The sequence below is a fragment of the Microcaecilia unicolor genome, chromosome 6 (genome assembly GCF_901765095.1).
Source record: "Microcaecilia unicolor chromosome 6, aMicUni1.1, whole genome shotgun sequence".
Lineage (NCBI taxonomy): Eukaryota > Metazoa > Chordata > Amphibia > Gymnophiona > Siphonopidae > Microcaecilia > Microcaecilia unicolor.
In genome coordinates, this window is record NC_044036.1 from 184,638,409 (window position 1) to 184,654,891 (window position 16,483).

General features: G+C 47.9%; 1 protein-coding gene across 3 annotated transcripts in view; it reads left to right on the forward strand.

Moving 5' to 3' along the window:
- The first annotated feature begins 1,662 nt into the window (after positions 1 to 1,662).
- Positions 1,663 to 16,483, forward strand: part of GMPPB (GDP-mannose pyrophosphorylase B) — a 159,363-nt gene continuing 144,542 nt past the window's right edge. Inside the window, exons 1-2 of one of the 3 annotated variants that reach the window (XM_030205300.1) lie at positions 1,663 to 1,768; positions 10,321 to 10,455. In XM_030205300.1, coding sequence (XP_030061160.1) covers positions 10,327 to 10,455 — 129 coding nt within the window. In that variant the 5' untranslated portion in view covers positions 1,663 to 1,768; positions 10,321 to 10,326. The remainder of the gene's footprint in view (positions 1,769 to 10,320; positions 10,456 to 16,483) is intronic. The other 2 variants (XM_030205301.1, XM_030205302.1) reach the window with 2 other exon arrangements.

Consider the following 16,483-nt stretch of genomic DNA (forward strand, 5'->3'; position numbering starts at 1 on the left):
TTTATCTCGTCTACTGCAGACTGCAATTTATGTAATTTGTCCTCCAGTGCTGCCGAAACAGAGCGGGAGATTTCCTGCGCCCAGTCTGTTGTTGGAATCGCCAGGGCTGTCTGTTTGGATGTCTCTCCCGCCATTTTGTCCATGCGGCTGCTCGTTGGTTTAGATTATTTTTTCGGGGCTCTGGAGGGCATACCTCGCAAGGGACTCCCTCGATAGGCTGCCAAGTTGAGTCCACTTCCCCAACAGCGAATCTCCCCCGAGCCACAGCCTGTTAGTCTGGTACTGTTAGCAGATATAGGCAGGTGGATTGCGGAGCCTCTCTTCCTTGCTGCCTTCTAGGTAGCAGGCATCACGTGACCCCCGACTATTTTACTTTTACTTATTTTTTTTTTCTGTGTTGTCAGACAATTATGGATGTAAGCCCCACCCTTGGCCCCGCCCTAACCCCGCCCCCTTTAGCCTCCCCAAACAGTTGGGCCACCGACCGCCTAAGAGTTGCCCCTGAAATGTTCAAAAACAGAATAATCCATTTGCGTGTCTAAAAGGTAAACTTCTACAAAACAGATGCAGATGTGATTCCATTTGCCCCAATGAAAGGCGAGTTTAATTTTAGTTTCATTTAATTTCAGTATGTTCCATCTTTATTTATTTATTTATTTGTATCCCCCACCAATTTGCAGGCTCAATGTGGCTTACATTTGCCATAATGGCGGTTGCCATTTCCGGGTAACAGAATTACAAATGGTATTGCGTTAAGGTGCATACATATATGGTAACATACATGGAATGTAACATACATGGAATTGGTCATGGTATATTTATATACCATGTGCATACATACATGGTAAAGAAGAATACGTTATGGTAACACTAGGCTATTTATAACAATAGGCTTTCCAAGGCAGATTACAACAACAGTTAATATTATGAACAGGATATCCTCACTGAAATGTGGCCATCTGTATTGTGCAGGGAAAAAAAGAGAGTACAAAATACAAGTTTATAACTGCTTTTGCTACCAGCTAGAATCATTTTTGAAGCAGTTTTAGTGATATTCCCAATTCTATTTCATGCTATATCTATATATGATTAGAGAGGTGTGGTAGCCGTGTTAGTCCACTTTTAAAGGTAATCAATAGAAATAAAACATGGAAAATATATACAGTCATCTACCAACATTTGCTTATTTCCGATCTGAGGAAGAAGGGCAACCTTCGAAAGCTAATCAAGAAATTTATTATATCCAATAAAAAAGGTATCATCTTATTTTCTTTTCCATGTTTTATTTCTATTGATTATCTAGATATGGGAAGCTGTGAAATAAGGCCAAAAATGAATGTTTTCTCCACCTTTTTAAGGCACTGCATACCCAACTGGAGCACAGATGGACCAAGCATGGGCTGTCTAATAATTTTTTGCTATTGTTTTCAATAGGGTTTGCTATTTTGGGTGTACTAAACCCGCGGTAAACTCCGCCCACTGGCTTCAACTCGTATAATGTACTAGATAGGTTCACTTCGACTCCTGTTTTCTTCCAACTCCGTGGTCCAGAGATACGCTCATGCTGGCGTCTGGTATTAAACCTTTTTGACTCCTTCCGTTTTCCAACCAAGGCGTCTTGCTGGCGCTGTCATGTCCCGACGCAACTTCCTTCCCTCAGATGTGCCTGCCCGCCTTTGCCGGAATCAGGAAGTAGCGTTGGAAGTGGAACCTGAGCGGACGTGGCACACTGGTACTTGAGAAGGAAAGCTGTGGTGGGTGATTTCAGGTATGAGGATAGTGGGGATTTGAATGAAAGGTGCTGAATCTCGAACAGGGAGGCGAGGGGGTGATAAGACCATGGGGAGGGGAGACTAGTCCCCGAATGCGTGTGGAGAGGGGTGTTCGACATATGACTTGGTATATCTGTTTTATCTTCTTGTGAGATGAAGTGACAAGACAGCACTCACAGTGTGGTTTGCACCATGGATCAACATATATTCTCTACTTTCTTTCCTTTTTGTTTTCCTAATACCTTACATTCTGTTTTTTAGACTGCATGGCAGATTTCAGATTTCATTGTAGTTTTGGACATTGTTGTCAAGATCCTTTCCTTGATGGTGATTCTTAATATAAAGCTTGCCATCTGTACCTATGGTGTGGATTTAGCCACATCAGTTCGCACTTGTACGTATCTGTCAGTTAAATGGCACAGTCCTCCCCCCCCCCCCCCCCCCCCCCCCCCCCAGTCTTGTACGTTCCTAATGCAGGTCCTCACAATCTAGTGATGGCACAAAATTATTTTGGTTAGTTGTATATATGAATTTGATCATCTTACCCGTTTTTTTCCACTTACAGATTATTTCTGAATATGTTAAAAAACAACACACCAGTCCCAGTACATATCCCTGGGATATTCCACTACAGTGTATTTTTCTACATTGAAAAAACTAATTTAGTTCTTTTCTGTCCTATGACTTCATGTAATTTTCCTCAAGAGTCTCTCATAATAGATTTGATTAAATGTCTTTAGAAAATGTAGATAAACTGTTAACTGGTTCACCCTTATTTACATATTTGTTTAGCCTTTCAAAAAGTGTAACAGTTTTAATAAGACAAACATTCCATTTGCTAAATCCATATTTTGTCTTCCCTATTAGCCAGACGTCATTAGGCTGTAGTTTCCTGTGCTAAATCCATATTGTCTTCCCCATTAGCCAGATGTCATTAGGCTGTAGTTTCCTGGCTTTCCCTGGAGTACTTTTTAAAAACTGGCTGCTCTCCGTTTATATAAACATGGGATAGAGTCCGCATGTATTCACCCAAGGGATGTCTTTGTTTCACCAATTTGCTTAATTTCTTCAAAGTTGTGAATAAATGTGGCTAAAGGTGAGTCGGTTGATGTAGTGTATCTAGATTCAGAAACCTTTTGACAAAGTTCCTCATGAGAGAACATTAAAGAGTCATGAGATAGGAGGCTGTGTTCTGTTGTGGATTAGGAATTGGTTATTGGACAGAAAACAGAGGGTAGAATTAAATGGCCATTTTTCTCGGTGGAGGATGGTGAATATTGGCATGCTGCAGGGATCTGTGCTGGGACTGGTACTATTTTACACATTTATAAATGATCTGGAAATTGGAACAATAGAGGTGATTACATTTACAGATGTTATTTATTTGTAGCATTTGTATCCCACATTTTCCCACCAATTTGCAGGCTCAATGTGGCTTACATTTGCCGTAGTGGCAGATGCCATTTCCGGGTAACAGAATTACAAATTGTTAATGTGCATACATACATGGTAACATACATGGATCATAGCATACATTGGATTGTAACGTACATTAGGTCATCGACTAAGGAGAGACCATGTTCGACATAAGGATAGAAGTGATGTTATTTGTTCATTAGTATCCAAGAGGTTGATCAGTCAAGTGATAAGATTTCGAATTTGTCTAGTTCGTGTGTGGTCTTATTATTTAATGTTTAAGATGGATGTTTGTGATATGCCTTCTTGAACAGATCTGTTTTCAGTAGTTTTCGGAAGATGGTTAGGTCTTGCATTGTTTTTATGGTCTTCGGTAGTGCATTCCATAATTGCGTGCAAATGTATGAGAAACTGGTCGCGTATGTGGATTTATATTTTAGTCCTTTACAAGTAGGGTAATGGAGATTGAGGAATGTGCGTGCTGATCTTTTTGCGTTCCTAGTAGGCAAGTCTCTAAGGTCTGACATATAGATCGGGGCTTCTCCGTGAATAATTTTGTGGACCAAGGTGCAGACTTTGAACGCAATTTGTTCTTTTAGTGGGAGCCAGTGTAGTTTTTCTCTTAGGGGTTTGGCGCTTTCGTATTTCGCTTTCCCAAATATGAGTCTGGCTGCTGTGTTTTGAGCGGTTTGAATTTTTGTAATGATTTGTTCTTTGCATCCGGCATAGATGGCATTGCAGTAATATAGATGGCTTAGTACCATTGATTGTACTAGGCTACGGAATACTTCCCTTGGTAAGAAAGATTTGATCCTTTTAAGTTCCTACATTGAGTAGAACATTTTCTTTGCTGTATTTTTCGCAAAACTTTTCAAAAGTGTTAAACACATGCAGACTGTGAAAAAATTGCAGGAAGACCTTAGGAAATTGGAAGACTGGACATCCAAATGGCAGATGAAATTTAATGTGGACAAATGCAAAGTGATGCAGATTGGGAAGAATAATCCAAATCGTAGGTGATGTTACGTTTCACCTTGGGAGTCATATGATGGCAGATAAGGGCCAAATGGCTCATCCAGTCTGCCCATCCTCAGCAACCACTGTCTCGGTCTTTCCCTTATGTGCCTGTCCCATACTTTCTTAAATTCAGACACTGCCCTTGTCTCCCCCACTTCCACCAGGAGGTTATTCCAAGCGCCCACCACCCTTTTCATGAAAAAATATTTCCTTAAGTTACTCCTGAGTCTATAACATCTTAACTTATGCTATGCCATCTCATTCCAAAGTTTTCCTTCATTTTCAAAAGGCTCACCTCCTGTATATTAATATCACAGAGGTATTTAAACATCTCTATCATATCCCCTTTCTCCTGCCTTTCTTCCAGAGTATACGTGTTGAAGTCTATAAGTCTGTCGCCATACTCTTTATGACAGAAACCAATGACCAGTTTTGTAGCTTCCTTCTGGACTGACTCCATCCTTTTTATATCTTTTTGTGGTCTTCAGAATTGCACACAGTATTCTAAATGGTGCCTCACCAGACACTATCACCTCTTTTTTTTTTCTGCTGGCCATTCCTCTCCCTATGCACCCGAGCATCCTTCTGGCTTTTACCGTCGTCTTTTCTGTTTAACCACCTTAAGCTCATCAGATATGATCACCCTGAAGTTCTGCTTTTCTCTTTTTCTGCTGCTTCACAATAGCAGGAGAGTTCTCAGTCCCAATCATGATCTTGGGGTGGTCTTCCGTTCCACCCCCCTCCCTTTTGGTCCAGCTTGGAGGGGAGGTTTGATGGGGCCCCTGTGGCGTTTTGGCTATAGGGCTTAACCCAGATGGTTAAGCAGGACATGTAGTTTGATTTGACATAGAGTTCCTTGCTAGTGGTTTTGGGCACTAAGTGTGACATAGAGCAAATTTGAGTGTTCCAGAGTGGCAGGGAATGAGTCAGAGACCTTCTCAGACTCCCAGTCTTCCGTGGATTCTGATTTCAAAGATACTGCTTCTTGGGAGGCCTAGAAAGAGCACTCCCATGCGATCTGGCTCTTTTGCCACAAGAAACTGTCTCGCCTCATTGACGAGGTCACAGGGCCTTCCAACTCTTATATTTCCAAGTTACTCGCTTTAATGTCCTCCTTTAATCTCCAACTATGCTCCACCTCCCCCACTCATCAAAATGGTCACTGTCTTGATCTCATCTTCTCCTCCAACTGTTCACCCTCTAGTTTCCTTGCCTCTGATCTTCCCTCCTCTGATCACCATCTTATAACTTTCACACTTAAATCTCCTCCCTCCCAGTCCCGTCCTATCTTATCTAATTTATCTAGGAATCTTCACGATATTGACCCTTCATCTCTATCCTCCCACGTTTCAAACCTCCTCTCTACTGTGGCACCATCCACGTCTGTCAATGAGGCTGTTTCTTCTTACAACAATACTCTATCCTCTGCCTTAGACACTCTTGCACCTTTGATGACCCGCCCTGTAAGGCGTACAAAACCCCAACCTTGGCTGACTTCTAATATCCGCTACCTACGTTCCTGTACCCGCTCCGCCGAACGCCTCTGGCGGAAATCTCGGGCCCTTGCTGATTTCTTACACTTTAAGTTTATGCTGACCTCTTTCCAATCTGCTCTTTTACGTGCCAAACAGGATTATTATATCCAACTGACCAACTCTCTTGGCTCTAATCCTCGACTTCTCTTCACCACATTGAACTCTCTCCTCAAGGTGCCCCCTCCCCCAACTCCCCCTTCATTATCTCCTCAGACCCTTGCTGAATTATTTCACAACAAGGTTCAAAAGATAAACCTTGCTTTCTCTACCTCACCACCTCTCCCTCCACTAGTCCGTTCCCCTCTCTCTCCTTCCCCTCATTCCCTTTCCTCCTTTCCTGAAGTTACTATTGAGGAAACTACACTTCTCCTTTCTTCCTCAAAATGTACCACCTGTTCCTCTGATCCCATCCCCACCCACCTTCTTAATGCCATCTCTCCTGCTCTTATTCCTTTTATCTGTCACATTCTCAACCTCTCACTTTCCACTGCGACTGTCCCTGCTGCCTTTAAACATGCTGTGGTCACATCTCTCCTTAAGAAGCCTTCACTCGACCCTACTTGTCCCTCTAATTACCGACCCATCTCCCTCCTTCCTTTTCTCTCCAAATTACTTGAGCGTGCTGTTCAGCGCTGCTGCCTTGATTTTCTCTCCTCGCATGCTATTCTTGACCCACTACAATCTGGTTTTCGCCCTCTCCACTCAACCGAAACTGCACTTACTAAAGTCTCCAATGACCTATTACTGGCTAAATCCAGAGGTCAATATTCCATCCTCATTCTTCTTGATCTTTCCGCTGCTTTTGACACTGTCGATCACAGCATACTTCTCGATACCCTGTCCTCACTTGGATTCCAGGGCTCTGTCCTTTCCTGGTTCTCTTCCTACCTCTCCCTCCGCACCTTTAGTGTTCACTCTGGTGGATCCTCTTCTACTTCTATCCCTCTGCCTGCCGGCGTACCTCAGGGTTCTGTTCTTGGTCCCCTCCTCTTTTCTATCTACACTTCTTCCCTTGGTTCATTAATCTCATCCCATGGCTTTTCCTACCATCTCTATGCTGATGACTCCCAAATCTACCTTTCTACCCCTGATATCTCACCTTGCATCCAAACCAAAGTTTCAGTGTGCTTGTCTGACATTGCTGTCTGGATGTCTCAACGCCACCTGAAATTAAATATGACCAAAACCGAGCTTCTCATTTCCCCCCCCAAACCCACCTCCCCGCTCCCCCCGTTTTCTATGTCTGTTGATGGCTCTCTCATTCTCCCTGTCTCCTCAGCTCGAAACCTTGGGGTCATCTTTGATTCTTCTCTCTCCTTCTCTGCTCATATCCAGCAGATCGCCAAGACCTGTCATTTCTTTCTTTACAACATCCGTAAAATCCGCCCCTTTCTTTCCGAGCACTCTACCAAAACCCTCATCCACACCCTTGTCACCTCTCGTTTAGACTACTGCAATCTGCTTCTTGCTGGCCTCCCACTTAGTCACCTCTCCCCTCTCCAGTTGGTTCAAAACTCTGCTGCCCGTCTCGTCTTCCGCCAGGGTCGCATTACTCATACTACCCCTCTCCTCAAGACCCTTCACTGGCTCCCTATCCGTTTTCGCATCCTGTTCAAACTTCTTCTACTAACCTATAAATGTACTCACTCTGCTGCTCCCCAGTATCTCTCCACACTCGTCCTTCCCTACACCCCTTCCCGTGCACTCCGCTTCATGGATAAATCCTTCTTATCTGTTCTCTTCTCCACTACTGCCAACTCCAGACTTCGCGCCTTCTGTCTCGCTGCACCCTATGCCTGGAATAAACTTCCTGAGCCCCTACGTCTTGCCCCATCCTTGGCCACCTTTAAATCTAGACTGAAAGCCCACCTCTTTAACATTGCTTTTGACTCGTAACCACTTGTAAACACTCGCCTCCACCTACCCTCCCCTCTTCCTTCCCGTTCACATTAATTGATTTGATTTGCTTACTTTATTTATTTTTTGTCTATTAGATTGTAAGCTCTTTGAGCAGGGACTGTCTTTCTTCTATGTTTGTGCAGTGCTGCGTACGCCTTGTAGCGCTATAGAAATGCTAAATAGTAGTAGTAGTAGTAGTAGTAGTATATATCAAGTCTCCCACTGCAGACTCCTCAGAAGGGGATACTCTGCTGGAGGGCTTTTGGGGGAAACCAAAGCATTTCCTGCTGCATAAAACCCTCATCCGTATGATGATGGTGGAGTGGGACACCACAGATGGTCCCCTCCAGGGTGCTGTAGTGCTTGATCACCTTTACACCCTCGCTCCTAAGGAGGTGGAGAAATATTGGATGTTCCCCAAGGTGGACACCTTGGTTACAGTAGTCACAAAGATAACCATGGTGCTAGTTCAGGGGGGCTCAGCCCTTAAGAAGCACCATGATAAAAATGTGAAGGTGCAGCTCCACTTGGTCTTTTTGTTGGTCGCTTCCAGTATTCAGGCTGCTATTTGAGGTGGCTATGTGGCTAGGGCCATGCTGCAATGACTACAGAAGTTGCTGGGGTCCCCGAGGTTGTTCATCTGGAAACAGGGATGGTCTTTTTGGCACACATTCTCTATGATCTGGTCCATTTGGCCTCCTGTTTGATGGTGGCTTCAGTGGCGAGGCATCGTTGGTTGTGCCTCTACCATTGGGTCGTGGATGTGGCCTTTAAGAAGCTTTTGAGTCAGCTGCCCTTTCGGAGGCACTTGCTCTTTGATGATAACCTGGAGAAGTTGGTGAAGGATAAGGGGGGAGGCACGGCCTCTCCATCTCCTGAAGCTGAGGCAAAAAGGTGCTCAGCAATCCTCATCCTCCAGGGGGTACTCCAAAGGGTGGGCCACTTTAAGTCTGCTCAGAGCTCTCCAGCCTGGGGGGGAAGGGGTCAGAGTATATCCTTCAAGCAGGGGTCCTTTTGTGGCTCCAAACAAGCCGGGCCCTCCGGTCCATCAGTAAAGACTGGAGCAGCCAGGCCTGCTCAAGATGGCGGCACCAGGGCCCTCTGTTCCAGTGGGAGGCAGGCTATTTCTTTTCCACGATGAATGGGTCTGCATCACCTCAAATCAGTGGGTTCTGGGGTGGTTGAGAAGGGATACTCGTGGCCTCCCTCTTGCAACCCTTAAGCTCCAGGCCGTTGCTCTTACCCTTCAGCATCTTTGCGATCTAGGAGCAATGGGACCTGTTCTGCTGGCAGAGTGTGGCCTTGGACGGTATTTTGTGGTCCCAAAGAAGGGCGGTTCCTTATTTCCCATCCTGGACCTCAAGAGAGTGAATGCTTGCCTGTGAGTCCAGCATTTCTGGATGGAAACTCTTTGCTCAGTCATTGCGTCAGTGCAGCCATGGTAGTTCTTGACTTCTTTGGACTTCACAGAGGCCTATCCCTATCACAGCTCATCACAAGTGATTTCTGTGCTTCCGTGTGTTGGAGTAGCACTTTCAGTTTTGGGCTTTGCTTTTTGGCCTGGCTATGGCGCCTTACACATTTTTCAAAGTGATGGTTTTGTTGGCTGCACATCTCCAAGGTATTCGGTTTCATCCCTCCCTGGACAACTAGCTGATTCAGGCTGACACGGCTGCAGTTTGGTCACCTCTCAGGTCATTTCCCTCTTGGAATCCCTAGGCTAGGTCGTGAACCAGCCTACATCTTTAGTACAGAACAGTCTTTTACAAAAGATGGCATCCTCACACAACAGTTCAGCAACAAAGCAAATGTGGTTAGGGTTAGCCCAGCATGCTTAGAGAACAAGGCAAGCCAGTAGAAAGAATCCCATGAGACTCGGGGATCTGGGACATGCGCTCTGTAATGTTGCTTGCTTTGTTGCTGAACTGTTGTGTGAGGCTGCCATCTTTTGGAAAAGACAGTTTTGTACCAAAGTGGTAAAGTGGCTGTTGCACACCTCTTGGTTACCCTTAGCCCCTGATGCATCCCTTGCGTGGGCGAAACACAGCCAGTGTCGGGCTTCTTTGATTTTATTCCTAGACCTCACAAGAATCAAGTGTTTTGAAAGAATGTCTCCTATTGTAATCTGCTCATTTGCACCACAGTGAATTGCTTGCCCTGTTGTTTCCTTAGGTAGACCCGTTGGTATGACCCAGTATGGCAGTTCTTCTATTCTAAATCTCTGATCTCTTTCAGAAGCATTGTATAAATATTAAATAATATTGGTAAGAGGGACAAATCCTGTAGTACTCAATAAATGATGACTAAGGCTTTGACTTGCAGTCATCCAACCATAATGAACCAAACCATTTAATGGCTATTCTCCCAGAACCCAAGCTAGTCATTTTTGTAATCAGCTGTACCACATCGTATCAAAATGTATGATGACATAGTGGGGCCACCTTTGTATTCAGAAACCACTTCAAGAGGACACGTATGTAGTAGAGATGGGGCTTGATGGAATCCTATATACAAGTGTTCTCCACCCTGTGCGCATACCAAGAGGATGTATTGCTAGTATGATATGATCTCCGTCCAGTGGTACAGTTGTGGTTACTTTGTGCCTCCTGCTTTTGTAGATTGTAAACAGGGTACACTGTATAGGTTTAGTCCCTTTATTACCGTTATTTTGCTTCTTTTAGGCCAGAATGAAAGCTCTAATTTTGGTTGGTGGCTATGGAACAAGATTACGTCCCCTGACACTTAGCGTACCGAAGCCCCTGGTGGATTTCTGTAACAAGCCTATCCTGTTACACCAAGTAGAGGCCTTGGTGAAGGTAAATTTTATCATTTATTTTATTACATTTGTTTATTGCTTCTACAAAATTCACTCAGAGCAATTCAGAGTAAATAAAATGACATCATCATCTAGGGACCCTTTTACTAAGCCGTGTAGGTGCCTACGTATGCCCAGTGCGCGCCAAAATGGAGTTACCGCATGCCCCTTGTGGTAATTTCATTCTCTCCCACCGCACCTTCAGAGTACACTCTCATGGATCTTCCTCCACCCCCATCCCGCTCTCTGTTGGAGTTCCCCAGGGATCTGTCCTTGGACCCATTCTTTTTTCAATCTACACCTCTTCCCTGGGCTCTCTGATCTCATCTCATGGTTTCTAGTATCATCTTTATGCTGATGACACCCAGCTGTATCTCTGCACACCAGACATCAACGCGGAGACCCAGGCCAAAGTATCGGCCTGTTTATCCGACATTGCTGCATGGATGTCCAACCGCCACCTGAAACTGAACATGGCCAAGACTGAGCTTATCGTCTTTCCACCAAAACCCACTTCTCCTCTTTTACTGCTCTCAATCTCAGTTGATAACACCTTCATCCTCCCCGTCTCATCCGCCCGCAACCTCGGAGTCATCTTCGACTCCTCCCTCTCCTTCTCTGCGCATATCCAGCAGACAGCTAAGATCTGTCGCTTCTTCCTCTTTAACATCAGCAAAATTCGCCCTTTCCTCTCTGAGCACACCACCCGTACTCTCATCCATGCTCTCATTACCTCTCGCTTTGACTACTGCAACCTACTCCTCACTGGCCTCCCACTTAACCATCTATCCCCCCTTCAATCAGTCCAGAACTCTGCTGCACGTCTTATATTCCGCCTGAACCGATATACTCATATCACCCCTCTCCTCGGGTCACTTCACTGGCTTCCGATCAGATACCGCATACAGTTCAAGCTTCTCCTTCTTACCTACAAATGCACTCAGTCTGCAGCCCCTCACTACCTCTCTACCCTTGCCTCCCCTTATGTTCCCGCCCAAAACCTCCGCTCACAGGACAAATCCCTCCTCTCAGTACCCTTCTCCACCACCGCCAACTCCAGGCTCCGCCCATTCTGCCTCGCCTCACCCTATGCCTGGAATAAACTTCCTGAGCCCTTACGCCAAGCCCCCTCCCTATCCATCTTCAAATCCTTGCTCAAAGCCCACCTCTTCAATGTTGCCTTCGACACCTAACTTTTATACCTTTCAGGAAATCTAGACTGCCCCAATTTGACTGCCCCTTCTTGATTGACTGTACACTTGTCCTTTAGATTGTAAGCTCTTTGAGTAGGGACTGTCCTTCTATGTTAAACTGTACAGCGCTGCGTAACCCTAGTAGCGCTTTAGAAATGTTAAATAGTAGTAGTAGTAACGGACATGCACCAAGTACATAAGCATCGCCATGCTGGGACAGACCAAGGGTCCGTCGAGCCCAGCACCCTGTCACCGCAGCAGCCAAAAGAACAAGCAATTTGTCCCGCCCATCCCAGAAATAGTGGATTATTCCCATGTCCATTCAATAACATTCTATGGCCTTTTCCTCCAGGAAGCCGTCCAACCCTTTTTTGAAGTCCACTAAGTTAACCGCCTTAACCACTTTTTCCGGCAACGAATTCCAGAGTCCAACTACGCGTTGAGTGAAGAAAAATTTCTTCCGATTTGTTTTAAATTTACCACTTCATCTTTATCTCATGCTCCCTTGTCCTAGTATTTTTGGAAAGCGTAAACAGATGCTCCACATCATAGGAGCCGACTCTGTGGGTGCTTGAGCACCCCCAATATTGAGAGAATTCCTTGTATGTGTCCAGGGAGGAGTTATTTCCATTGGTCTTAGCACCCCCAATAATTTTGAAAAGTTGGCTCCTATGCGCCACATCGACCCGTTACATTCCACTCATTATCTTATAGACCTCTATCATATCTCCCCTCAGCTGCCTCCTCTCCAAGCTGAGGAGCCCCAGCCTTTTCAGCCTTTCCTCATAGGGAAGTCGTCCCATCCCCTGTATCATCTTTGTTGCCCTTCTCTGCACCTTTTCCAATTCCACTATATCTTTTTTGAGGTGCGGCGACCAGAATTGACCACAGTACTTGAGGTGCGGTCACACCATGGAGCGATACAATGGCAGAATGATATCCTTATTTTTGTTTTCAGTCCCTTTCCTAATGATACCCAACATTCTATTTGCTTTCCTAGCCGCAGCAGCACATTGAGCAGATGATTTCAACGTATCATCAATGATGACACGATCCCTTTCTTGGTCTGTGACTCCTAACGCTGATCCTTGTATGACGTAGCTATAGTTCTCCGAGGACAAACAGGCTGCTTGTTCTCACTGATGGGTGACGTCCACGGCAGCCCCTCCAATCGGAAACTTCACTAGCAAAGTCCTTTGCTAGTCCTCGTGCGCCCATGCGCACCGCGCATGCGCTGCCGTCTTCCCGCCCGAACCCGCTCGTGTTCGTCAGTCTTCTTTTGTCCGCGCTCGGTACGGTTGTGTTTTGCGCCGTTCGCGCCCCTTAAGTTGACCCTCGCGCGTCTTTTTGACTTTTCACTAAAAAAAAAAAATGGATTCCGGAGAAGGGCCTTTTGGTCTTTTTCCCTTCCCCCTATTTCTAGTTTTTGGCCCCGTTAAGTTTTCTTTTGTTTTCGGGGTAGGCCCCTTTGAGGCCTCGGGTCGAGTTTTTTTCTCCCCATCTTTTTGGTGCCTTACCGCAATTACGAGTTTTGATTTCGCCGGCGTGATTTTTCTGCCCATGTCATCGAAGTCTCCCAGTGGCTTCAAGAAGTGCACCCAGTGCGCCCTGGGTAATCTCGCTCACTGATAGGCACGCGTCGTGTCTTCAGTGTCTGGGGGCTGGGCACCGCCCGCAGGCCTGCAGTCTTTGCGCCCTTTTACAGAAAAGGACTCAGGTAGTGAGATTGGCCCAGTGGAACGTTTTGTTCTCGGGCTCTTCGTCGGCATCGGCACCAGGAGTATCGAGTGCGTCGACGTCGACAGCGTCAACACCTCTGCCCTCGGCCGCGACGGTATCGATTGCATCGAGGCATCGACCCTCTGCATCGTCGGGGCCGAGGCATCGGAAGGCTGCGTCGGCGTCGGTGGTACCGGGACCTCCGCTTCTGCTGATGTCGTCAGACGGTGGTGCTTCGTCTGGAGTGCAGGTGAGGGCTGTCCATTCCCCTGCTGGTGGCGGTGAGCCTTTGGGTGGGTCTCCCCCTAACCTGAGGGCTCCTGCGGTACAGCCCCCCCCCCCGAGACTGACCTTCTTCGGCCTCGGCCCCGAGGAAGCGACGGTTGGATTCTACGTCCTCCTCGTCGGTACCGGGAAGCTCCGGTGACATGCTTCGTTTGAAAAAGTCAAAGAAGCATCGACACCGGTCTCCTTCCCGCGTCGGTACCAAGAGCTCTGGGTTGCCGAGGGAGTCGGCACTCAGTAGGCATCGGCACCGGGAGGACCGCTCGCCCTCTGTTCAGGAGGTGTCGATGCGCTCCACCTTGGACAGCCCGGAACAGCCTCCACGCCCGGAACAGACTCTGACTTAGACTCCTGCATCGGCTTCCATGTCTTTCTCCAGAGCCGCCCTGCACGAGAGTCTCCGGGCTGTTCTCCCAGAGATCCTGGGAGAGCTGTTGCGCCCTTCCCCTCCGGTACCGGGGGTGCTTGCGCCACCGGTACTGTCGAGTGAGGCGCCGGCTGGGCCCTTGCCCGGGGTGAGGTCTCCGACATCGGTGCCGCTTGCGGTACCGACTGCGGTCGCCTCCCAGGAAGGCTCCGCGACGACGTCGGCGGAGGGAGCTTTCGCCGGTGCGGGCGAGGGAGTCTACCTCTCGACGCTCCCACCGTGGCCGTGGTTCCACGGAGTCGAGCCGGGCACGGCTTCAGACACAGGTTCGTGAACTTGTGTCTGGTACCGATGGTGAGGCCTCGTGGGAGGAGGAGGAGGACATCAGATATTTCTCTGACGGAGTCTGATGGCCTTCCTTCGGATCCCACTCCCTCCCCTGAAAGGCAGCTTTCTCCTCCCGAGAGTCTGTCTTTTGCGGCCTTTGTCCGGTAGATGTCTACGGCCATCCCCTTCCCGGTGGTTGTGGAGGATGAGCCCAGGGCTGAAATGTTTGAGCTCCTGGACTATCCTTCTCCACCTAAGGAAGCGTCCACAGTACCCATGCATCATGTCCTAAAAAAGACATTGCTGGCGAACTGGACCAAGCCTTTAACTAATCCCCACATTCCCAAGAAGATCGAGTCCCAGTACCGGATCCATGGGGACCCAGAGCTGATGTGCACTCAGTTGCCTCACGACTCTGGAGTTGTGGATTTGGCCCTAAAGAAGGCTAAGAGTTCTAGGGAGCATGCTTCGGCGCCCCCGGGCAAAGACTCTAGAACCTTAGACTCCTTTGGGAGGAAGGCCTACCATTCCTCTATGCTCGTGGCCAAAATTCAGTCTTACCAGCTCTACACGAGCATACACATGCGGAACAATGTGCGGCAGTTGGCGGGCTTGGTGGACAAGCTCCCTCCTGAGCAAGCCAAGCCATTTCAGGAGGTGGTCAGGCAGCTGAAGGCGTGCAGAAAATTCCTGGCCAGAGGGGTGTATGACACCTTTGATGTTGCGTCCAGGGCCGCTGCTCAAGGTGTGGTGATGCGCAGACTCTCATGGCTGCGTGCCTCCGACCTGGAGAATAGGATCCAGCAGCGGATTGCGGACTCGCCTTGCCGTGCGGATAATATTTTTGGAGAAAAGGTCGAACAGGTGGTAGAGCAGCTCCACCAGCAGGATACCGCTTTCGACAAGTTCTCCCGCTGGCAGCCTTCAGCTTCTACCTCCACAGGTAGACGTTTTTATGGGGGAAGGAAGACTGGTCCCTACTCTTCTGGCAAGCATAGGTACAATCCTCCTTCTCGACAGCCTGCGGCCCAGGCTAAGCCCCAGCGCGCTCGCTCTCGTCAGCAGCGTGCGACTCAGCAAGGCCCCTCGGCTCCCCAGCAAAAGCAAGGGACGAGCTTTTGACTGGCTCCAGCAGAGCATAGCCGACATCAAAGTGTCAGTGCCGGGCGATCTGCCGGTCGGGGGGAGGTTGAAAGTTTTTCACCAAAGGTGGCCTCTCATAACCTCCGACTAGTGGGTTCTCCAAATAGTCCGGCAAGGATACACTCTCAATTTGGTGTCCAAACCTCCAAATTGCCCACCGGGAGCTCAATCCTACAGCTTCCAGCACAAGCAGGTACTTGCAGAGGAACTCTCCGCCCTTCTCAGCGCCAATGCGGTCGAGCCCGTGCCATCCGGGCAAGAAGGGCTGGGATTCTATTCCAGGTACTTCCTTGTGGAAAAGAAAACAGGGGGGATGCGTCCCATCCTAGACCTAAGGGCCCTGAACAAATATCTGGTCAAAGAGAAGTTCAGGATGCTTTCCCTGGGCACCCTTCTTCCCATGATTCAGGAAAACGACTGGCTATGCTCTCTGGACTTGAAGGACGCCTACACGCACATCCCGATACTGCCAGCTCACAGACAGTATCTGCGATTTCAGCTGGGCACACGTCACTTCCAGTACTGTGTGCTACCCTTTGGGCTCGCCTCTGCGCCCAGAGTGTTCACGAAGTGCTTAGCTGTAGTAGCAGCGGCGCTTCGCAGGCTGGGAGTGCACGTGTTCCCCTATCTCGACGATTGGCTGGTGACGAACACATCCGAGGCAGGAGCTCTACAGTCCATACAGATGACTATTTGCCTCCTGGAGCTACTGGGGTTTGTGATAAATTATCCGAAGTCCCATCTTCTTCCAGTACAGAGACTCGAATTCATAGGAGCTCTGCTGGATTCTCGGACAGCTCGTGCCTATCTCCCAGAGGCGAGAGCCAACAACTTGTTGTCCCTCGTCTCGCGGGTGCGAGCGTCCCAGCAGATCACAGCTCGGCAGATGTTGAGATTGCTGGGCCACGTGGCCTCCACAGTTCATGTGACTCCCATGGCCCGCCTTCACATGAGATCTGCTCAATGGACCCTAGCTTCCCAGTGGTTTCAGGCTG